Source organism: Mytilus californianus, unplaced genomic scaffold (assembly GCF_021869535.1).
Source record: "Mytilus californianus isolate M0D057914Y unplaced genomic scaffold, xbMytCali1.0.p SCAF_3, whole genome shotgun sequence".
Classification (NCBI taxonomy): domain Eukaryota; kingdom Metazoa; phylum Mollusca; class Bivalvia; order Mytilida; family Mytilidae; genus Mytilus; species Mytilus californianus.
In genome coordinates this window covers 56,606,976-56,631,872 of record NW_026262679.1, presented here as the reverse complement: position 1 = coordinate 56,631,872, position 24,897 = coordinate 56,606,976, and the positions used below count along the sequence as shown (strand labels likewise).

Sequence of the window (24,897 nt, the reverse complement as noted above, 5' to 3'; positions counted from 1 at the left end):
AATGCAATATTTAAATTGATTCAGTCAGTTAATCAATCGCAAAATTCATCTACTTGTAAAATGCGAAATGAACTAATTTATTGAAGTTTAGGCCAAAGTAAAGAATGTACAGCATAACAAGTTCTGGAAAAATAGAAATAGTTTGCGCTCTTGTTTTTTGTAATTGAAGCATATAAAAAAAATGATGTCTTTAATTTATTCACTAGAAATCACTTAAAAATAGCCTTTCATAAAAGAGAGGAAATAAAAGTAACCTTATAAAAAGATGTCAGTGGTGTATCTTTGAAAAGTGTTTTAAAATATTAGGAAACGAAGGGTATGCTGAGGAAAAAAATATGTGATTTTCCTATTTGAAAGTCGCAAGTTTTATGAAATATAAAATTTTAAGATTATAATGACTTACTTTAGTATATCTTCAAACACAGAAAGTGGTAAGAGTAAGGTGTGATAAATAATAACTGCATCATGTGATATATAGTATCCCCCCCCCCAATAAAAAAAAAAAACACCATCAAAATTATAAATAAATGATTACTAGTCTTTAATCCAACATACCTTGTTGACTTTCCAGACGGGCATTATTTTGTTTCCATCTTTCCAATTCGTCATTCACTTGTAATAATTGTTCTTCAAGTTGATTTTTATCCTCTGAAATGTGTTCCATTAAACAAAAAACTAGTAGTTATTTAACCAAAATAACCAGAAAACCTCATCAGACAAAAGAGATATTTAAATTATGGAACAATGATCTATGTTTCAATGTAAAGTTGATTTGGAAGACTTTCCGTTGTGAAAGCCAAACGAATTTGGAAGTTGCACTCTTTTGAGTCAAACTATTTAAGAAATAATTCATGGGGGCTTGAATTTATTGTGATTTTACCACAGGTTGTTCCTTTATGCTAAATATTTTACCTCGAGCGATAGCGAGGGGTAAAATATCAGCATAAAGGGCAAACCCGCGGTAAAATCAATATAAATTCAAGCCCACATGAATTATTTCTATTCTATTAGACAAAGACAGCAATTATTTGTGATTGAAGCGCTCTATGTCAAGGGAAATGTGTGATGTTCCCATAATTGAACACACTAATAATATTGAAGTAAACAACGAAGAAAATTGAATAAGTAACATTCTTAAACGATATATAATAACATACTGAGACAAATTTGGATGAATTTAATTAACTACCTTACTTTCATTTAAGAAGATATGGACATCATACAAATTCTTACCATCGTTTGTTTATTTTTTCATGTTTTGACGACTTTCAGTTTCAATTCGTGCATTTTACAGTAAAATCCTTACATTATTACGTCATCGTTCAATGACGTCATTTACACAATCTGACGTGAGGTAAATCATTCATAAAAAGATGACGTTGCCCATCAGCTAACATATGAAGATATTCGAAATTTACCAAGGGTGTGTACCCAAAGCGTTTGAAGAACGTCATATTAGATTTCTATCATTTGAAAAGTGCTCCATGCACCCCGTGCCAATAAAACAGATCTTTAACATTCGGAACAAATGATTTGTTTATAAATATAAAAGTGATGTTAAAAGCTTTCCGTTTATCATAGCCATATAATTAGGATAGTTGCTCAAAAGTATTCTAAAATACGGGGAAAATGACAAAATAAGGAATAGAAATAGGTTAACTCCAGTTACTTCTGATACAACCTTACCTTATGACGCCTTATATAGTTTTCTTGATTGATAAAAAAATATGTCATTTAACAGCCTGCTAATATAAGTTTTTGATATTTCTTAAAATCTATTTTGATGTTTCGTCGTCTTTGTGTCTACATGTTTTAAGAACTTAATACGAGTTTAAAAAAAATTAATTTTTTTACAGGTTTTTAACACAGAATTGTTTTGAAGTGAAATCAAGCTTCACTTCCTTATTTTATTGATTTTGGTTACAAATTATCGAATACGTAGGATTGAAAGCAGAGGTTTCAAGAAACACATGACAACAGCTTAAGATCTCAATCTTTTGTTTTCAATCATGGAGTAATTGAGTTTCAGAGATATCAAGTACGCGCATTTTAAAAAGTGGGTACTTAAAAAAATGTGACTCGACATACCTGAAGATGCTTACCTACACAATGAATAATAATAATATACCTGAATATGCTTACCTACACAAATAATAATAATAATAATAATGATAATAGTAATAATAATGATAATAATTCATTAATTTCAGTTCACTCATATCAAGTGATTAGAAATTCAATTACACCATTGTGCAATAAAAACTGGCCAGTTGCTTGTGTTTGTTTAGGAAAAAACACAATATTTGAACAGTGAATCGAAATCGTAAATGATTTTGTTCAAGAACATATTTACCCTGAAAAAATTCCTTCAAAGTTTAGCTGTCTTATATTTTTTTGTGTCTATGACTTTGTAAATTTGATGATTGTTCAGTCTTTCTAAGTAAAGTGTATACTCTTCATCTCAAAATGTGTTAGTCATTGCATCTGGGTCATTATTAAAAAATGGAGACTACAATAATAACAAATCTGTAGAAAATGTGTTATCACGTATTGATTGACAGATTCTGTTGTTCTGAGCGAACTAATGTTTTTCAGAAAGCGACAGCTTCCTTTTAGCTTACCGAGAAATTTTTCTTTTTCTTGGCGAGCCGAAATCAATTCTACTTCGAATGATGTTAGCCTCAAGTCAGTCTTCTCTTTAATTTCTTTCCAACTTTCAGTCATAACATCTGGCAATTGATATTCATTCTAATTAAAATCGTTGTTAAAAAACTTTTCATTGCTTAAGGCGAAATAAATAAATATTCGGGGTTCAATGTCACCAATAGGGACAAATGAAGAATAATAGCGATCCTCTAAGACCGTCTATCTTAGAATTTTTGATGAAATGTTTGTCAAGCTACAAATAAAAAGTATAAAAGTTAAAAGCAGAAATCGTATTAAATGTGTTGTTTTATTAACGCCCATTTCTCTCCAACTAAATACATTTTCGCCCAAAAAAATGGCGGATTACAGTTGCAACGGACATAGAAATGACAATATAAATCTTAATATTTTGGGGTTATCGCCTACCATCCAATTCTTTAATTAAATCGTGAGGGGTTCCGAGTAACCGTTTGTCCCGCCTGCTGCAATGAGTGTTAAAGTGAAATGTTGACTTAAAAAGTGAGTCCATTCATCAGTAAAATACAGAATTTAAAAACAAATTCAAACTTTTTCTTATAATGCTATTTCACGGTCTTGAAGATTAGCTTCTGTCCAAAATTCATATCAATCCACGAAGGTTTACAAATTTATCATGTCAAAAGAGTTTAATCCCAGACTGGTGCGTGAATGTTAACAGTAAAAAACTAAGAAAAATCTATCAGAAAGATATTGAAAATGAAAAAAAATAATTTCTACAGTTTGCTTCAGACATTATCTCTTAATCATATTATTAATGAAGGTTTGACAAAGCAGTTGATATGTAACAAACTTGAACTAAGTCTATTTATTAGTAATATACGGAAAAATTAAAATAGATATTTTCACAATTTTGGTCTGAATTCTGTATTTTGGTCATAACTAAGCTTCTGTCCAAATTTTTATAAAATTCCATGAAGGTTTAACAAAGTTATTAATGACTGAAAAACTTTAATTTCAGACTCAATATGAATGTTAACTGTAAAAACTAAAGGCTCCTAAGAGCCTGTGTCGCTCACCTGTATCTACTGTTGTTTTCGAAATCATGTAAAATAAGGTTAAAATCATAATTAATAGTATCAGATACTCTTATAATGATTGAGGCCAAATTTGGTTTAATTTGGCCCAGAAGTTAAATTCAGGTCATCCCATTGAAGTCTTACAATAGTTCCTGAAGACCCCTTATCATTATTCAAATCAGTTTTCAAGTTGTGACCATTTGAAATTGTTTTTTTCACAATTTTCCCTTAGACTTCTATAGTAAACCCCTATGTTCTATTTTTAGCCATGGCGGCCATGTTGGTTGGTAACAGGGGCATCGGATACATTTTTCAATCAAGATACCCTATTAAAAATTGTGGCTAAGTTTAATTCTATTTGGCCTAGTAGATTAAGTAGAGAAGATTTTTGTAAAAGATTACAATAATTTACCAACAATTGACTATAAAGGGCAATAACTCCTTAAGGGGTCAATTGACAATTTTGGTTATGTCAGATTTGCTATAAATGCTTTAGTCTCAGAGATATAAGCCAAAAACTGCATTTTACCCCTATGTTCTATTTTTAGCCATGTCGGCCATGTTGCTTAGCAGGCGAGGTCATCGGGCACATTTTTTAAACTAGATACCCTAAAGTTGATTGTGGCCATGTTTCATAATTCCAATGAAAGTGTGACAAAGTAATGGATGTCTAAAAAAACATTAATCATAGACTGAAACTAAATGTTGACGCCGCCGACGCCAACGACGGAATCTATGATCGCTATGTCTCGCTTTTGCGACATAAATGCCGCAGGCTTGACAAAAAATGTGAACACATCAATCAGATGACAAGCTACAACATATTTAATAAACTTTTATGTAATTTCATAATCAGATCACATTTTTTGTATATCATATTTTATTTTACATTTTGTAACTGCAATATAATCAATCCAACATCTGCAACCATATCCCAAACTTACTGACAACTGTAATTGAAAAGTTGGGTTTGCAAGTCTTTTTACTCAGTGGGATCATTACATTCTCCGGGTCACGTATTAGTTGGCGATGGGCAATCAAGAGCGCCGAGAAAGCATTTCCGGTCTGGCCGATATATATATGCAGGAATGAAAAGAAAATGATATAACCGACAAACCTTCTTGAGTGACTGACTCTTCTTTCCATCCTCTGAGATCTTCAATGACTTTCTCAAGTTTTTGTTCCCGTCGATCTCTCTCTACTAAAGTGAGAAAAAAATAAACATTTTGTAGAAATTCCTGACAATAACAAGGATATTAATTACAAAAGATAAAAAGGTAGCTATCCGTTATTTTTAAATTGTACTGTAAAAATGATTTTCTTTCACTGAGTAATTCAGTGATTTGACCATTTGCATCGTACATATTCAATTGAACTTGAAAAATGTCTTTTGAATGTTGTATTTTGGTTGCTGTATCAAATTGAAAAAAAATTTCAAAGTTAAAGTATGAATACAAGTACTATGGATCATACATCAATAAGAACATAATCAAGACACACACACAAAAAACCAAAATACATCATGATAATGTGAGGTTAAACTGGTTTAACCCAACACATATTGTTCCTATACCAAGTCCAGCTATCTGAAAAATATGTTATTCGTTGTGGTATTTCTTTATTGTATGTCTGGTTATTTTAGAAAGTCTGCTTAATGTGGTAAAGTGGCATGTTAACTCTGCGATTTGTGGTATTTTGGCAATCCTGTTATTCCTTCTTGTGTATTATACAGTCTTCAATAATACAAAGTTGTCAATGCAAATTGTTTTTAATCGCCGATTTTCACAGAAAAATGCACCAATACTTTCATAAGCATCTTTTCAATTTCAAAATTATTAAAAATTGTCATTTCATCAATTGAATATTATGTTTTGCAGCAACTTTATAAAATTGCATATAAACGATAATTTTCAATAAGTAAAAGAGAGACAAAAGATAACAAAGGGGCTTCAATCAATCTCATAAGTCGAAAATAAACTGACAACGCTATGGCTAAGAAAAAGACCAACAGACAAACACAGGAAACTAAAGACTGAGTAACACGAACACCACCAAAAAATGGGGGTGATATCAGGTCATATTCTAGTTCGAATACTTTCCAGTCATTTCATTCTTTCATTATGAAACTTTATTTATTCCATAAATAAATCAAAAAGAGCGAACTATTTCTTTTTTGGCTTCAATTCATTTCATTAGCAGCTTTGTTACATAGAAAGGATTGTTTAAGTTATGCCGCTTTTTGTTTTTAAAAATATTTGAGTGCAAATCAAAACCTTGTAATCATTTTCTTGTATAGATACCACTTCGTTTAAAAAAATATAATAGATAAAAGACATATGATTCATATAACACAAAAATCACACTACTAGAAACAGAATGCAGATAATGATTCTATGAATTGAAGAATAGCCTCTAAATATAAAAATCCACACGATAAACAATCGAAAGAAGTCTTTGGATATTGTTTGCCTTTTTATGTTGTTACAGAACCACTGAAATATTTGTTTGCTTTTATAAGTATGCCATCTGCATTTTAACGTGTAGTATTCTTCTGACTATAACTTGACGTGTTATTTAAAAAAATCATTTCAGCAAACCTTTTTCACTTTCTAATTTAATTGCCTTTTCTTTCCATTCAACAAGCTCGTATTTTTCACGTTTTAGACCCTGTTCAAGTTGGCATTTGCATTCTGAAATAAGTAAAAGATGAAATCTTACAAGAGTCGTTAATTAGTAACTGTAAAAATTATAAATGTATATGTTAGCGGCAATAAGTGAAATTAGGCATTACGCTAAATCCTAGGCAATCAGCTAACGCATAGGCATTAAGTTATTGCCTGAAATTTTCAGGCATTAAGCTTATTTCCTGAAATCTGTTGAAGATTATTCAAACTATTGCCAAACATCATTTCAGGCAATAAGTTAACTTTGGGATCTTCCAAATACATGTACATTCGGTGAAATACTCTTGATGTATTATATTTTAAAAATGATATTCCAAAAATTAATATAAACTGATTTAAAAGATATTCAATTTTTAGTATTTTTTCGTATTCAAAACAGAACTTACTCGTATTTCTTTTAGGTATTGCAAAAAATGGGTTTTAAACAAATAATTGTATCTAATGGAAAAGGGGAGAATTGAAGATTCTATCTGAAAATTATTTAAAGAAAGTTCACTCTTCACTGGTCGAGCCGGTTTGATTTGGTCAAAAATAAACAACTGAAGATATAAAACTTTGCCAGTCACATCATCTTTCCATCTGTTTTAGTGGATATGTAATTTTTCTTAAATACTCTTCTTGTGTTTTCACTTCTTAATCTGGATTTTTTACATTTAGACAACAACAAATTTCTTGAACCTTTGCTGAATATGAATTTGAATCAGGGAATACAAAGATCATCTACCCAAGGCAAAATCACAATGATCATTTGGCAAAGATTAAACTTTTAAAATCAGAAAAGAAGGCAGCTGTGGCATATTACTATTCAAAATGGTATGACTTATTTACCATTGGAGTTTTGAAAGACTGGTTACTAAATAAAAGAGAATGATGAGGGAAATTTCAATGTTGATGATTTTCTAGAGGAACTGTATGGTATTTTTGGGAAAAACACATAAAGAAATATGTCATAGCGGCCTATTATTATTATAGACCGTACAATTAAACAATCTAATAAAGGTTTGGCAAACATTTTCCATGATTCCATTGTACTATTTCTTCCATTTTGTGAAAATTGTAACATGACAAAAAGTGCATAGGGAAGGGAGTAGTAGTAAACCCCGTTTTATCCAAAGAGTTTTACAGAAGAGGACAGGTTGATTTATTGGATTTCCAATCAAAGTACTAGTAAGATGGAAACTATATTTTCTTATGGTGTACCAAGATCACATAAAAAAAATATATTACTAGAGCTCTTACGTCAAAAAGTGTTTCAAAGATGGCCTCAAATTTAATTTATGATTTCACAATATTTGGTGTCCCACATAAACAGCAAAGTGTCAAAAATCGTGAATTTGCAGCATGGGTTATCATGGTTCTATCTGAATTAATGATAATGTGGCCAAAACTACTTGTTGTTCACGGAAAGCCAACAAGAGTGGTCAAACCAGAAAATATAATACATGTATTATATGTCTCTGGTCAAACAGAAGTATTCATGACATGCTTACTGCATGGATGAGGAACAAAGAATTAACAGTGGTCATTTGGAATCAAATTAGTCCATATACAAAAGAATTCTGCTCTATACAAAGGTATTGCACGATCACCAGCTGCAAATGCTAGAAAAACTTTAAACTGTGAAATACTATACTAGTCTGTGCCATAGCTCCGCACCAAGTGGTAACAAATAAATTTCAAGACAATTTTCTATCAAAATAAAAAAAAAGAGATGTGGTATGATTGCCAATGAGACAACTATCCAACAAGTTTACATATATTTTAAGAGGTTTATTCAATGTGTTTTTATATCAATATTTTACTAATGATTTTATGTCGTGTAACTGACATTTAAACTTCAGTAAATATTCTTATTATTCTATTATGCACAAAATGTATTTTAACTTTGAATAAATTTCTTTTTATTTACTCTCATTTTCATTTTAGGCGTTAACATTAAAGCATGGACATAATTTTCAGGATTTAAGTTTAAATCCTCGGATTTAAAAGTAATGCCTAACATTATCTAGGCAATAAAATTACTGCCTAGGCGTTATCTTATTGCCTAGGCGTTACCTTATTGCCTAGGATTTAAGCTTCATGCAAAATTTCAATTATTGCCGCTAACATATACATATCATTTTCACAATACAATATAAACCAATCGAACAAATTTGCATCGATTACTTATAAAATATTTGAAGAAGAGTAAATTTCTAGAAAATAAAAGTTCCACCACGAAAATAACAATGATGATGGTAATGTCACATTAACAGAGTGGACTTTTGGGATCTATGACAGAAGTAAAAAGTAGTTACGATATTGAGAATCTTACGATTAATAAATAAATGGTGGCGACAGAAAAAATACTTAGAAGTACGTCTTTATAACAATGTTTTAATAGTTCAGAGTTCATTAAATTATGTAATTGTGTGAGTTGCTTAGACATATTTCACTTCAGACGGTTGGGTCGTTTTTTCAAGGAAAATGCGACCATGAGATGATCGAGATTTGATTCACACATTTTCTGTATACTTATCTTTTAAATGTTTTTAAAACTTTCCGAAATAAATAATTTACCTGACAAATCAATTTTTTCTTGTGTTACTGATTCTAGTTGTTGTTGAAGGGTTTTCAATTCTTGATGGAATGCTTCTTTAGTTTCTTCAACAGACTGTTGAATTTGTACTGAAAATGAGAATTATACACAAATACATAACTAAATCGTTTAAAAGTAATTTTTTCTCGATTTGATATCATACATAAAACAACATAGATGTGTACTTATCAGAAAATTTGACTCACATTTCAGTGAAATCTAGAACACATTATCGCTTTGATAAATTTCTGTCAGGAAGACAAGTATTTTTAGAATGACCTTCTTCAATCGTTTTTGGACCAAAAGTTTACGAAGCTTAAAATGTAAACATTTATTAGCATGCAAAGCAAAATATACCGATCGGAAATGCTAAAACCATTTTATCCCGAACATCCACCATATCTTTCACTACTGACATATCAAGCATCATAATGTTTTGATTGACACAAACAAGTAATGAATCAAGCACGCAATCGTGTACGTGATAAGTCACGATAAAAACTCTGTCTATTGAAGTTGAATGGGTTGAACAAAAGTCGATTTACGTTAAACGTTAATAAATCATTTAACAGTTACAATAGAATAAATTAACACTGAAAATGAAAACGTCATTTAACGTCCTAATCGTTACATCTGTCAGTATAAATAAGGGTAGTTTACCCATTGTGTTATTGAGCTATGGTCATTTTTTTTAATTCTTGTCTTTCATTTTTGCTTATGTGCTTTATCTATATGCCATTTTGTTTTTCTTTGTTGACATATTTGTTTGTTCTTATAGTGATTAAGAAGATAACAAAATGTTAACTGCTGTACCCCTATTTTTGACATTTTTTTCTATTATGTTTGTTTGTTTTGTTCACACATTGTTGTTAATATAATGAAATTATATGCGACTGTCATACAAGTGAGAGGTTTAGCTAGCTATGAAAACAGGTTTGATCCACCATTTTCTTACTAAGGAAATGCCTGTACCAAGTCAGGAATATGACAGTTGTTTTCCATTCATTTAATGTGTTTGAGCTTTTGATTTTTCCATTAGATAAGGGACTTTCCGTTTTGAATTTTTACTTGGAGTTCGGTATTTTTGTTATTTTACATAAAAGTATCAGTATCAAAACAGATAACAATTGTTTTTAAACAACTTTTCTTGTTTGAATCTGTTTGTAGATGTGGCATTCAAATCAAATCTCATTCGAATGCTTACAAAAATAAATCCTTACTGTCAATGGAGACAAACTAACCTTTGAAAAAATATAGCTTATCAAAGACTTCAAAGATCCCAGAAATGGTTCAAACATGGGCTCTGTTACACTTATTAATAACTGCTTTTATGGTTGTAAGACCACAAGTCAGAAGAACAGTAATGTTCATTTCAACGTTTCCTTGTTGAAGATATAAACAAATTTCATTAGATTTCTTGTGTAATTTTGGAAGCCAATACGTTGTTGGAACCTTGTGTTGTTACAAATAAGCTTTTAGTAAGTCGTAGTTGAAGATTGTTCATTTAAGACCATTTCTTCAGTACAGGCAGTAGATATGAAAATACTCTGATTTTTTAGTATATCAATATTGGTCTGACGTAAGCAGGAATAATTTAAATGGCAAACCGTTTTACTTCAGAACTTAACTTACTTTTGAATCATAACATTAAAGGTCAGTTACGAAGAAACCCAAGAACGATAAAAAAATATAATTTCAAATGTTTCTAGTTTAAAATGTAATTTTTGTCACATCACAAAAACAATCGTATATGAAAGTACATTTCATTTCCATAGCAAATATTATTAATTAAACACTTGTGATTTCTATTTAAGTGCCAGTCTGTCTAAGAATCAGGCAAATTCTAAAAAAATCAAAACATGACATATTTCAAATATTCATCTCATATACAAAATATGTTACCTTTAGTTAATCCAAATAGAACTGTATAATCAAATTTTAGAAAATCAATTGCAGTATTATGTATTAGCACTTCGAAGTTCTATATGTTTTACTATTAACCTATGTAAATTCAGGCAATTTCAATTCACAATATTTTTTATTACCAGACCCGTACAATCACAATGATTGCAAATATAAATACTAAGCAAATAGAAATTTCAGGTTTAAGCCTTCGTCTGGTGGGTTTTTTTGTCTACTGGTCAAAATTCCATTCCAAAGATTCTGTTGCTTTGTTCATGAAAGAACACAATTTACAGAGTTACTTCCCCTAGCAGAACTCTTTTGATGTAAACAATACTGATGTCATGCATGTGGCAGACAATGTTGAACTGTAGTTTTTCAATCTTATCTGACGATGAATGAGGGAATTCACAGTATTCTAAGGATGAAAAGACAACACGGTTATTGGACAATGTAATAGAATTGTTGAACCACTTCCCTAGGATTAAAATATTCAAAATTAGACAAAAATCAAGTCGGAGGGAAAATTGACTTTTTACAATATTGGGATCTTTTCCCACTTACATGAACATTCATACTTTGTTTGTCCAAAACACCAACAAACCCTAGGAATATGCATGAGATTAAGAGAAGGAATGTTGATTGTGCACAACCGTCTCACAAAGGAAGGATCAAAGCCAGGCAGAGCAGTGCCAATCCAGATGATCAGGGCCTTTTTCTAGGTTCTAAACACAAGGTACACTATTTACATATTATTATATATTCAAAAGATAATTTTGGTCCTACACCATTCTCCTCCCCCATTATATATTTTACTGTAAAATATTGAAAATGGTTTAGGTTCAACATGAATATAAAAGGGGGGCTCATTATCAGACTCATATTTTGTTTTTCGGCAGATTTTTTTCTGTTAGATAATTATAGATTGAAAAGAAGTAAACTTTTTTTTTCTCATATTTTATAAAGAATGTTAAGAAAAAATGGTGATAATGCCAAAAATATGAGTTTGTTCTAAACTGAAGGAGACCCCTGGCCCTGAAAAATGTACTATTGCCCTTCCAAAGGAAGGTTCACATGTATTTCTTTAACAAATGTTTAAGTTTCATACATAATGATGCATTTAGACCTAAAAAAATAGACCTACAACTGAAAATTATTAGGTTAGATAGGTACGAAAATGATTTTTTTTTTAAATTTTTGACTGGTTTAAAAAGGGGAAATAATTTGACGCAATATAAATAGGGCTCGTTAAAAACTTACAGAAATGTTTATGTATAGGTAAGGTTATCAAAGGAACAACTATTTTTTTCTCAAATAGGCCTTCAACAATTTACAAAACTATTTTGATGATATAACTGTACCTTATAGGCTTAATGTAAGGAATATGTTGTTTTTATCAGTGCTATTAAAAAATGACAAGAAAAAATTTCCAGTGTACTTTAGGCATTTTTAATCATAAAATATAGGGTCAGTATTTTTAGTACTTTAAACACATACATATTTTTGGTCTGCCTTAGGCCCATTACCTTATTTACAATTTTTGATCTACTAAAATGTTTTAACCCAGAGCCCTTGAAACTCTATATATAGCTAGCTTTCAGGGGTTAAAACATATTCTGCATAACTTATACTTATGGAAATAATTTTCTTAGTTAATGTTATTTGCAACTTATTAGATTGGTCTGAAGTAATCTTGAGCTACAAAGAAATTTCATGTACAAGTATATATATTTTTATCAGACTTAACAAATTTGAACTTTTTCTTCAGGGATTTGCTGAATTGCAGAGGTGATTTGTTAAGACACATACCTTTGATATTTGAAAGAACTGTTTACAGAAGACTATTGAATTGCACAGGTACAAATTATTTGAATTTAGATATTTTTTATGTATACCAGTAAATTTGAGTGATAGAATATTTACTTCAACCCATCTCCACTAGTGGGCCCATTTTTTTCGGTGAAATATTTTTTTTAAACGATTTTGTGATTTAAGAAATAGATGAAAATTACTTCAGCTACAAGATGTTTTTGTCATACCCATCCACAACAGGACAGCTCTTTATCATAGATTTTCCAGTCAGTATGCAAATGCTGATTTACAAAATGATTTTTGCTGGTTCTGTTTTGAGCAAGTGGTTAATTCATCTTATGATATACATGTAGATATACATGTATATATGTCATAACAAGAACTAGGTCAATATGACCTACATGTACATTTTCTGCTGGAGCTACTTGGGTAAAAATATTGACAATGCTAAACAAGAATTATGCAGAGATCACCTACACATGTATTGTCAACAACAGCAAGAGTGTTTTTACTTGTAAAAAAATCATGCATTTCCTTTCCCTACTCAAAAACATATTGGTGTTTAAAATTTTTTAATTAGGTCAGCTTAAGTGGAACTACTAATGGTAAATAAATAATATTTGATATATAAAGTTGTATAAGCATTCAATTTGATGCATCTTATATCTATGGAAATTATTTGGCCCTGTCCTCTTACTTCGACCCTTGGTCATGGTCTATTGATTTTATCATTTTAGCAACTAGTTTACATTTTAAAGTGTGTGATTTCATGTAGATCGGTTAACAAAGAACCACTTATGATAAGTTAGTTTTATTTGAGGGTAGGAATGCCCTGTATTGTCAGGCGTCAAACAGTCATTTAAGGCTACCGTAAGCCTCAAATTGGTTAAAATTTTACCGTGATTTGTCATAATATCCTAAAGTTATTGTGATTCGTCAGAGACCTCAAAAAGTTATCATCACTGTTAATTTTGGAGAAAAAGTTAACATGATTCGTCAAAATCAGTCGATTTCTTTACGGTTAAAAAGAAAGTGTACATTTTATCGTCATAGACTAAAAATTACCGTTAGCGCCCTTTGGCAAGAATTCTTACCCTTAATCTTAATGATGGACTGGTACCCCCATTACCACTCTCTTATTTGGTATACAGTTGTATTTAGTATTAATGGCATTTCTTATATTTCTACTGACATTTTTAGTAATGGTTCATTCACTTTGAATATTTGGCATATTTAAACATTTCAGAGTATAACTATTTGATTTCATCATTTGAATTTTTCTACCAAATTAACATATAGACTGTGTCAAGTTTATTTTTTAAACTTTTACTATATTTTAGTGAAATACTTTTCATTTCTAAAGCGAAAAATGACAAGTGATTGCAAAATCACTGGTAAGCAAAAAAAAACAAAAAAACAAACAATGTTCCACCTGGGACTTGCACATAAATTTATATATTGATCGCTTGTTCACATACATGTACTAAAATTAATGGTCGTTTCCTTAGTGTTCATTTTTTTAAACATCAATCATTTACATTTCATTCAACCATAGTGATTCACTGAACTTGAAATTAACAACATGAACTGTAAATGAATTGCTATTATATTTATTTTGATTTTTACTGAAATTTCATATGATTGCAGGATTGATGATTAAAAGATTCAACTACAGTTCAATGAGGCTCAACATATTGTGATGCCAATATTGCGCACTTGAGTAGGAAGATCAAAATGATTGTAGCAAATGGACATAAGTAAATAGCGTGCCTTCAAATTGACAAACATTTCTGAAGTGAAGGATGACAACTTAGCCTCTATTTGTTGGGAAATTTTATAGCCATGTTTGAACCTAAAGAACAGATATACAAAACCTGAATGACAGATGAAATAATAAGACATGATAAATATAAGAAGACTCTGAACAATCTGAAAACTGTAAATTCAGGAATTACATGTATGTGACAGAAGTTTTTAAAAGCATTTGAATGTTGAGATTGGTTGAGTATCGCAATGATAAGAACTTGCATTCTGAAATCAGAATTTGGAAGAGCTTTTCCTGTATTAACATAAATAAATCTCTAATTTGGTCAGTTACTTTTAAAAATATTATAATAAATGAATGCAATAATTTGTGCATTTTAATGTTTTCTTTTTGAAAAATGTTGCATGTTTTTATGACTTACATTTCGTCTCACAGTGTCACAGTATGCAAGACAAAGGCATTACTATCCGACGGTGGTAGGGCCAAATATTATATTTTAGAGGGTAGAAGACCGTAGAAGACCTGGATTCGTAATATAAATAAGAAGAGCTTGTTAGCAGATACCTTATGTTACAAAGTTTCTGTCTGTCATATGTCCAAAATCCTGGTCCTCATTTTCATGGTTCAGTGACTGCTCAAATTTTTTTTTAGTTTTTTGGTCATGCGAATTTCTCACTTATTATGAATAATATTAGGATAACTATATTTGGTATATATATGGGTTACTTGCTATGTCTCCATGGCAGTCAGACAGGGTTCACCTGACCTCAACCTCATTTCATGGATCAGTGATCAAGGTGAAAGTTACATGCATGAATAGGTTCATTTCTCTTATATAAGCAGTAGGTCAACTATGTGTGGTGTATGGAATGATTGTAAGGGATAGATGTCTGTCTAGATCTGATAGGTTCCATCTGACCTTGTCCCCATTTTCATGATTCATTAGTGATCAATGATAAGTTTTTGTGTTTTTGGTCCTTCTAACAAGTACTTTATGCAATAAATAACTTTATTTGGTTTATGGAATAATTATAAGTACATGTCAGTCTGGCAGGTTTCATATGACATTGACCTCATTTTCAGGGTTCATTAGTGAAAAAAAAAATTTGTGTTTTGGTCAGTTGTTCGAGTGCTGTAAGCAATAGGTTGGTGTATAGATCGATTGCAAGGTGTATATGTCTATGAATTTGGTGTTATCTGACCTTTACCTCATTTTCATGATTCAAAGGTCAACGTTGAAGTTTTGTAGTTCCGGTTAGTTTTCAATTATTAATAGCAATTCAATATTGAAGCATTTAACATAAAAAAATGTATAATTTAAATAATAGCCTATAATTTTGATAGAAAGAATGTGGAATATGCATACTTTACTGTTGCTAAGGAGTATTTATTGGTTGTTATGCATATCCCTTGTTTAAAAAAAACCACCAGGTTGTAATACAAATTTTAAAGCATGATAGTGTCAGTAACTATAATGAAATGTCTCAAACCAATATGAATCTGGTATAAGAAGTAAGCTCACACCAAAAATGTGAAACTTTTGAAAGAATCTATTTTGTTACTAGGGGGTTTAAGTTGTTGCTAATGAAATGTAGTTATTGTTTAATTTACTGATTTTATATCGAAATGATTGATATCTGACCACTTAATTGTCGCTTTTTGCACTGGAGAATATTTTTGTATAAAAAAAAACCAAAAAATTTAAGTTTGTACATTTTGGTTGCTAAGGACTATTTTCGGTTGCTATGTAATATTTTCCGGGAAAAAACTGGAAAAATTGACAACACTGGAATGAGATTAGCTTAAATAAATCATATTTAGTCCATTTATATGTCTTTAGTCTTTAATATTGAATACATTTGTTACAATTTGTTTTTTTAGCTTTGTTGCTATAGGTTAACTTTGTTGCTATGGTTACTCAATATTTGGAAAAAACCCACCGAGCTTTTATGAAATAATGAAAGTATGACCACTACTTGTTCCATATTAAGTAACACAATGTATATGCTGTTCTGGTAATAGAAAATATTTGAACTTGATTTCTGGCCTTTTTTGGCTTTTTTGGACATTATGGTCCATGGAGACCATCCGTACCCCAAAATTTCAAGAATGAAATAGAATTTCATCAAAACAGCTGTTCTTCAAGAATATTTGATAGTTGAAAAAGTTGCAGTACAATGGAGAAATACTACATTTTATATGAACAGCAGTTTTCATGAGACTGAAATAGTGAAAAACTGTCAGTTTTATGCTAATCTCAATAATTCGTTTTTTGGAAAAATGAAATGGCTCTGTTTCCATAGCAACCATATGTAATTGGTCCGAAAAGTATTTTTTTCTTTATAACTTGTTATTCAGATGATTTGTGCAAGTTTTCATCAAAATCTGAGACTATCATGTTTTGGTCACTGCCTGATCCTTAGGCAGACTGGCACTTAATTGCTTTGGTTATAAGAAACTGGGTTCTCGCTAACCGTTTTGATGTTTCCATTGTGATCGTTCATATATTATTTGTTTGTGTTTAGTACTATTTGGATACTCTGATGTAGCTCTGCATGTTTTGGATTGAAGTGGAATTCCGTTAATATGATTATAGTAAAATCGGTAATATGTTCATTCAATCTAGTTCTTGGATTTTCTAATATACCTTTTATACTTTCACTTTCCTCTTTTAATGAATCCAATTGTGTTTTAAGCAAAATAATGTCTTTGTTGACTGCCTTGCCTAATTCTTCTCTTGGTTGCTGAACATGTCCTAAAATGTGAATAAATTGAACATTATGATTAACCGAAATAAAGGAAAATGATTTATATGCATACAAAATATTCTCATATGGTTGTGGCTTGTTATCTATTTCTTGCATGAAATATTTCTCGTACCACACTGCACGGAGTGTGATACGAAAAAGTGATACGGAAATCAGCGTTAATTTGATTGGCTTATCAAGCATCATGTGACGATATTACGACATTTCCATTGGCTATTCATGAGGTCAGTGATGACTTTCAAAGGTTAAGACGATGTATTTTTCGTCCATGGCAATGGACATATGTGATTTCTTCAATTATATATACAAAACACTTACACTTTTTACCAGAAAATATTCTTTTTGTCAAATTTTATTACATTCTGGAGCGTACAAAAAGTTTTAAAATGTCTGATGTCTGACACCGGAACAGGACATATTTTGTTTATGACGCCATACTTGAATGTGCAAAAGACTGGATCAACTATTCGCGGAAGTTTTATTTTAACACAACGAGAGTGTTGACTATAAGAGAAATAGGTTTAACAACTTGTCAGAATTGGATATCGCTTGATATCAACTCTCGTTATTTAATTTTAGTAGTAATAATAAACTCGCCGAAGGATCGTTTATTCTCATAATAAAATTAAATAACTCGAGTTGATATAAAGTGATATCCAATTCTCACTCGTTATGAAACCTATAAATCTAAAGTACCATAGTGTAGTCTACACTCTGGAAGATTAAAAGTGCAATTTTTTACATTGCAAGGAATATGTTCTTGCCCAGTTGTCTCTGGTAAAAAGGTATCTCATTGACAAACATAGCACAACTTGTTATTCATATGTATAAAAATGGATGTGTGAAGTACTTGGAAGCTTATACATTTATTGGTATTGGCTCATCATGTAACAGCGGTATTAACAAAATTTAGTCCAATTGACCTCTGACCAGTATCCAGAGTTACCAAACAGTAGTTTATATATCTTGATGGTTTTGATCATATGATATTAATCACTCACCATTTATGTTTTTTCCGTTTTCTTTTTCAGAGATACTTCCATCATCGTCATTCCCTATATTCTCTTTAGTAAGATTATCGATCGACTCAAACTTTGTTTGTACATGGTTGCGAATTCCTTTCTGTATAAAGTCTCCATAAATGTTTTCAATCTCAGATGGGCCATTATTCCCTTTCTCTGAAGTATTGTTGTCACCCAGGAAATCATCACTGCTACCACCTTTCATTTCATTTTGGATAAATGTTGACGGCTGGTCGATACATTGTAAAGTTGTCGAACTTTCGCTGTACACGGTCATATGATTCATTTTAGTTGGTTGGCTATATTTATTTTGTCCCTGATTATTCTGGTCAATATTTGTTTTACTGCCTGTACCAGAAAACTGCTCGTCACTTATTATGGTATGTCTAGGTGTAGTATTTGCTATGTTGTGTTGGATATCAGCAACGTTATTTTGTGTTTGGTCATTACTCTGTGGGCATTCTGGAGCTAGAGATAGATAATCTCCTTCCATGTTGAGGCAACTGTTAGTTAAATGTCGTTCAGAATCATCACTCTTATCTTGTTCATCGTCGCTCTTATCTCCGCCATCTCCTCTAGTGATCAGAGTTTCGGTGTTAACGGTTGGAAAGGTTTTCGTGTCAGTTTTGTCTACTTTTGAGCCAATGGTTCCATCGTGATCGTTTTCTTCAGAATGCTGATATCTACTTTTATTTGAAATAAGGATGTTTTCATTCTTCTTCAGTTCTTCTTCATTTTGATTATTTTCAATTGTGCAAAGTGTGATCGAAGAATGAAAAGTTACGTAAGCCGTCTCCTGGTCGGTAGATTCCACTTGACTTTGTCCTTGTTGATTCTGATCACCATTGTCAAAATCAATTCTACCTGGATCGTTTACGGTGATTGCTTTATCTAAATCATCTCTTGGGTGCCGAATATGTCCTGAAATGTGAATTTAATGATCGATCATGATGATTTACATAAATCAAGAAAATGATTTATTGAAATACAAATATTCCAAAGTATGACAAAATGAGCTGATCTTTTTCATTCTAGTATGCTTTAAAGTGCGATTTTTGCATTTCAAGGCATAAATTTGGACACAAGAAAAATATGAAAAGACCTTGTTTTTGGTCTATGGTGAAAAGTTGTCTCATTGAAAATCATACCACAACTTCTTATTTCATATATAAAATTAATTGAGATGTGTAGTATATGGCGATTATTACATTTCTTGCTATATGCTCATCATTTAAGAGAGGGTTCAAAATAATCATGTAATAGAAGTTTGTACATCTAATCAGTTTTGATTGTCTTATAATAATATCTCACCATTCATATTTTGCCCGTTTCCCTTTTCAGATGTATTTTCATTGATAAAACCCCCATCATCGTGATTTTCTTTATTATCCCCAGTATTCCAGTAAGCTTGTTCTGTAATAGAAATCTTGGATAAAGAGTCATCTGTTGTATCATTTGAATTCTCACGGACTTTGACTTGTTTTTTAGCTTTAAAGCCACCAGCATTGTCATTAAACTCAAATGGGCCATTATATACTTTCTCTGGAATGTTTTTGTCATCCATGGTATGCTTAGTTGCAGTGTTTTGTTTGTTGTGGTGGATATCACCAAAGTTATCTTGTTTCTGGTCATTGTTCTCTGTACCATCTGGAGTTAGATGAAGATCATCACCTTGCATGATTTGACAACTTTTAGTTTGTTTCAAATGTCGTTCAGTGTCACCACTCTTATTTTGATCATCGTCGATCTTGTCTTCGCAATCTTGCTCTGTGGTATGAGATTCTGTTAAGGTAGTCAAGCTTTCTGTCTTAGTGTTGTCTAATCTGGAGTCATCACTCCTTGTGTGTTCATTTTCATCGGAATGCTGACAATTACTTTCATCGGAAGTAGGGGTGCTTTCCTTAACCTTTGGTTCTTCTTCATTTTTATTATATTCATTTGTGCTTTGTGTGATCAAAGGATGGACAGTATCGATTTCATCCTCCTGGTCTGTGAATACCCCTTGTTCACTCTGTTTACTGTTGTCAAAATCAGCTGCACATGTATCATTTTGTTTACTCATTCCGACTTCATTCTTGGTCGTATAGGAGTCATCTTTTCCATTCACGTCTTCGGTCAAACTACGACTATCCATGTTTTTACGAATTGGACTTTTTTTATGTGCCCTGTCTGAAAAAGATTTATCAGTAGGTTCTTGTTTATATTTCTTGCGATCAGTACTCTTTTCAACTGGTGTGACATGGAGGTGGTTTTCGTTTTCCTTCATATTTTTCATTATCTTTGCCTTCTTCCTCTGTCTTTTATTTTTACCCATCAGTTAATCTTTCACTGTGATAGAAATTGACGAATGCAATTAAAACAAACGATATGAATTTATTCTCCCGAATTGATATTGTTTTATAGCAAGTTCTGCAATTCCATCTAAAGGGCTACAATAAAAACTGAGAATGACAATAATTATTCATTTGAAATGGTAGTTATATATTAAATGTAACGGCTGTTTACAAAACTATGAATTTTTAGAAATACTAGAATTAGGATTTTCTACCCAAGGAATAGATTACCTTAGCTGTATTTGACAAACCTTTCGGAAATTTCAGTCCTCAATGCTCTTCAGCATTGTACTTTATTTAACCTTTTCAACTTTTTTTAATTCGTATGTCACTGATTAGTCTTTTGTAGACTAAACGCGTGTGGCGTACAGAATTTTAATCCTGGTATCTTTGATGAATATATGTACATGTATATTGTATACAAATTCGTTTAGTAACATAATGACCTAATTATAGTAAATCAGGTTGAACCTGTTTGTAAAAAATATATTGGCGGATATTCATGACGATATCTGATTCTCTGTCTTGTATCATCGACTTTATAAAATAACATGTTTGATCTGTCTCCTCTTGGAAACACTTTATGAATATTACTACCAAAGGTAACCAATTTTTGTTTGAATTGGTAAAATTTATCACTTCCAATTAAATTACTTAGTTTAAATATATTTTATTTGAAAACTAAAGTAAAAAGGATATAACACAACTAAAATTAGACTTATGGCGTCTTCTCAGTAATACATTTAATATACATATATATACGTCTAAACAAGTGACAACTCTACGACATATCCATCCATTGGATCACCAGTGAAGGTAATACACGGCTGAAAACACATATTATATTCATAAATACACTAAATATCAGCACAACAATGTTAATTCTGCAAATTTGCGGAAGCAAATTTTCGTTCTTTCTTCTCCGGGATTCGAACTCATGCTATTGAGATATCGAGACAACACCGCCATCGCTGGACACAGGGAGGGAAGAACAAAAATTTGCTTCCGCAAATTTGTAGATTTAACATTGTTGTTCTGATATTTAGAGTAATTATGAATATAATATGTGTTTTCAGCCGTGTATTACCTTCACTGGTGATCCAATGGATGGATCTATCGTGGAGTTGTTACTTGTTTAGACGTTCTTATCAAATAATAATTTCTGTGACTGCATCTTACGATTATCTACGACAGATAATTTAGCTAATCTGCAATCAATTCCATCTTCATGCCTAATATATCATGTACTGTGCTACAACTCTAGATCCTACGGACGAGGAAAGGTACACTAGGCCACCAAAAGCAGAATTTTTAGTTCAGTCTAAGTGACCGAGTGGTCTAGAGCGCTGAACATAGTGCAGGCGGTGTTGTCTCGATATCTCAATAGCATGAGTTCGAATCCCGGCGAGGGAAGAACAAAAATTTGTTTTCGCAAATTTGCAGATTTAACATTGTTGTGCTGATATTTAGAGTAATTATGAATATATATATATAATTCGTCTAAAAAACAATGTTAGATCTGTAAATTTGCGGAAGCAAATTTTTGTTCTTCCCTGGCCGGGATTCGAACTCATGATGGTGAGATATCGTGGCACCAAATCGCTTTGCACTATGCCCGACGCGCTAGACCACTCGACCACCTAGGCTCGACAAAAATCAAGCTTTCGGTGGCCGGGTGTTACCTTTCCTCGTCAGTTTTTATCTAGCGTCGTAACACAGTACATGATATATAAGGCATGAAGATGGAATATTACAGATCAGCTGAATTATCTATCATAGATACAAATTAATGTAGGATGCAGTCACAGAAATAATTATATTATAAGTACGTCTGAACCAGTGACAACTCTACGACAGATTTTATCCATATGATCACCAGTGATGGTGATACAAGGCTGAAAACACATTCTGTATACATAATTTGTCTAAATAACAGCCCGACAATGTTAGATCTGTATATTTGCGGAAGCAAATTTTTTGTTCTTCCCTGGCCGGGATTCGAACTCATGCTACTGAGATATGATCCGAACCGATAGATAAAATCTGTCGTAGAGTTGTCACTGGTTCAGATTACTTACATATTTGATTTTTGATTTTTTTTGTGTTTTAACGCCACTTTTAAGCACCGCTTTTGGGCTATTTCGTGGCGGCCAGTTTTTATTGGTGGAGGAAGCCGGATTGCCCGGAGAAAACCACCGACCTTCGATAGGAAAACTGACAATCCTAGTCAATTAAGATTGGAGTCGAGTGCACCCGCACGAGCGGGGTTCGAACTCACAACCTCAGTGTTGACTGGCTAGTGATTACAGTAGTAACTACTTAGACCACTCGGCCACCGAGGCCTCTGACTACTTATATATACCAAACAGAAAACATACATATATATATATATATATATATATATATATATGTATGTTTTCTGTTTGGTAATAAATTAATTATAAGATCCATTTTGTTACATCTTGTGATCCGTTTATTTGGCAATCGCCAATGGTAGTCAGCAGGGTTTAAGAACATCAGTTGTTCGACCTGCTAGTCAAATGCGCTTTGTTAAAATATACTTTTTCACTTTTTTGGTCTTTTGGAAAAGGTTGTTTTTGCTGTATTTAGACCCCTCTACTAAGAAATTTGTTTTGCATGCACACGTATAAAAATTGTGGTTTTTATCCAACGCAATCATAAGTTTGAACGTTGTTTTCAATTTAGACTTGTTTATATTTTTTCGTTTGGGCTTGTATTATATTTGCCTTCGGATTTATATGATCCGTTCATCCTATTTCGACTCTTTCAAAATTCAAGAGTCTATCCTAAAGTGAGGTAAATTATATGGCCTTCCAATTACCGTTTCGATTTCTAACATCACTGAAGAGACATTAATTGTCGAAATCCGGATATGGTGTACAAAATTTTGCACCTCATGTTTGCGGTATACCATCTTTTCCGCAAGTTTATTGTTTTCTGTTTGGTAATAAATAAGTTATAAGATCCATTTTGTTACATGTTGTGATCCGTTTATTTGGCAATCGCCAATGGCAGTCAGCAGGGTTTCTACCAAGAAATTTGTTTTGCATGCACAGTTTGATCGTTGTTTTCAATTTAGACTTGTATATATATATACAAATTTCTTGGTAGAGGGGTCTAAATACAGCACAAACAACATTTTCCAAAAGACCAAACAAAAGACCAAATGAGTGAAAAGGTATATTTTAATAAAACGCATTTGACTAGCATGTCGAACAACTGATGTTCTTAAACCCTGCTGACTGATATATATATATATATATGTATATAAGTCTAAAATATTGCACAACGGTCCTAATAGAAAGATGGTAATATACGAGGATGATGTTATAAAATCGTGTTGACAAATATTTCGGCTTAACAAATTAACAAATAGCCTTCGTCAGTGTCAATGATTTGAACCATACTAATTGTATGTGTAAAAAATAGCCTTCGTCAGTGTCAATAATTTTAACAATACTAATTGTATGTGTAAAATAGCTCAATATTACAGGTAAGTTTTGGTCTACTGATTTAATCCCAAATCTTGAACATCATAAAATAAAAAAAAGCTCAATACTCAGTAGACGCGACTGTGTATATATACATCCCAAATTGTCAAAATGAGTGTAAAATAAAACTGCTAGCATTTCTTATTGATGCCGTTTGGATGATGTACATTTAGTTCCTTTATCTAAAATCAGATCACATACTTGGTGACTTTAACGGCATGCAAATCCTAGTGATTGAACAGACATTCGCTGGAGTGATGCCCAGCGACAGGTTCGAGAAAGCTTTTGAATAAAGGAACTAAATGTACATCAAACTGAAAAAAATATTGATTCGGTCCTCTTCTTTACTCATTCTTCTCCTCTAGGTCTGTAACGACTGATTTTTTTCAAAAAGTTCTCAGAAACTCAAATGTACTGACGGTTCGGTAGTATGTTAATTTGATTATAAAGCCAACATGTGTGATAGTAAGTATGAATCATTCATTGATGATTTTTTATGAGGTTCTAGATTGGATATTCATGAATATAAAAGAGGCTTACCAGCATTTAGTTAAATCAGTTTTTAAAAAATATCAATTTTTCAGCAGAGTTATTGAGCAACCAAATCAAAGCTCTGCCACATATTGTAATGTGATTTGTTGTACACAAGGATGAAATGAATGTACGTATAATCTATTAGAGTGAAACATTAATACATACAATGAAATGTACAATTTTTACTACCACACTGATTAAGCCATCCAAATAGACTGAAAAACCACTATCACATTTTAACTTTACATATAACAATGGGTGTAAAATCATTTACACAAGGTCTGCT

The 24,897-nt window shown here is 31.7% G+C and overlaps 1 protein-coding gene and 1 long non-coding RNA gene across 4 annotated transcripts in view; one reads left to right on the top strand and one right to left on the bottom strand.

Annotated features, from left to right (window-relative positions):
* LOC127734922 (myosin-2 heavy chain-like) overlaps positions 1-24,897 on the bottom strand; it is a 79,669-nt gene that overhangs the window by 29,386 nt on the left and 25,386 nt on the right. For 2 of the 3 annotated variants that reach the window (XM_052244960.1, XM_052244961.1), the window contains exons 2-9: positions 19,544-20,560; positions 18,212-19,153; positions 17,090-17,197; positions 8,945-9,052; positions 6,299-6,391; positions 4,819-4,902; positions 2,622-2,729; positions 556-648 (exon numbers count right to left, since the gene is read on the bottom strand). In XM_052244960.1, coding sequence (XP_052100920.1) covers positions 556-648; positions 2,622-2,729; positions 4,819-4,902; positions 6,299-6,391; positions 8,945-9,052; positions 17,090-17,197; positions 18,212-19,153; positions 19,544-20,546 — 2,539 coding nt within the window. In that variant the 5' untranslated portion in view covers positions 20,547-20,560. The remainder of the gene's footprint in view (positions 1-555; positions 649-2,621; positions 2,730-4,818; positions 4,903-6,298; positions 6,392-8,944; positions 9,053-17,089; positions 17,198-18,211; positions 19,154-19,543; positions 20,561-24,897) is intronic. The other variant, XM_052244962.1, reaches the window with a different exon arrangement.
* LOC127734934 (uncharacterized) lies at positions 10,779-14,812 on the top strand. The gene is made up of 3 exons (XR_007997825.1): positions 10,779-11,601; positions 12,634-12,722; positions 14,325-14,812. It is a non-coding gene; the product is annotated as an uncharacterized LOC127734934 (long non-coding RNA).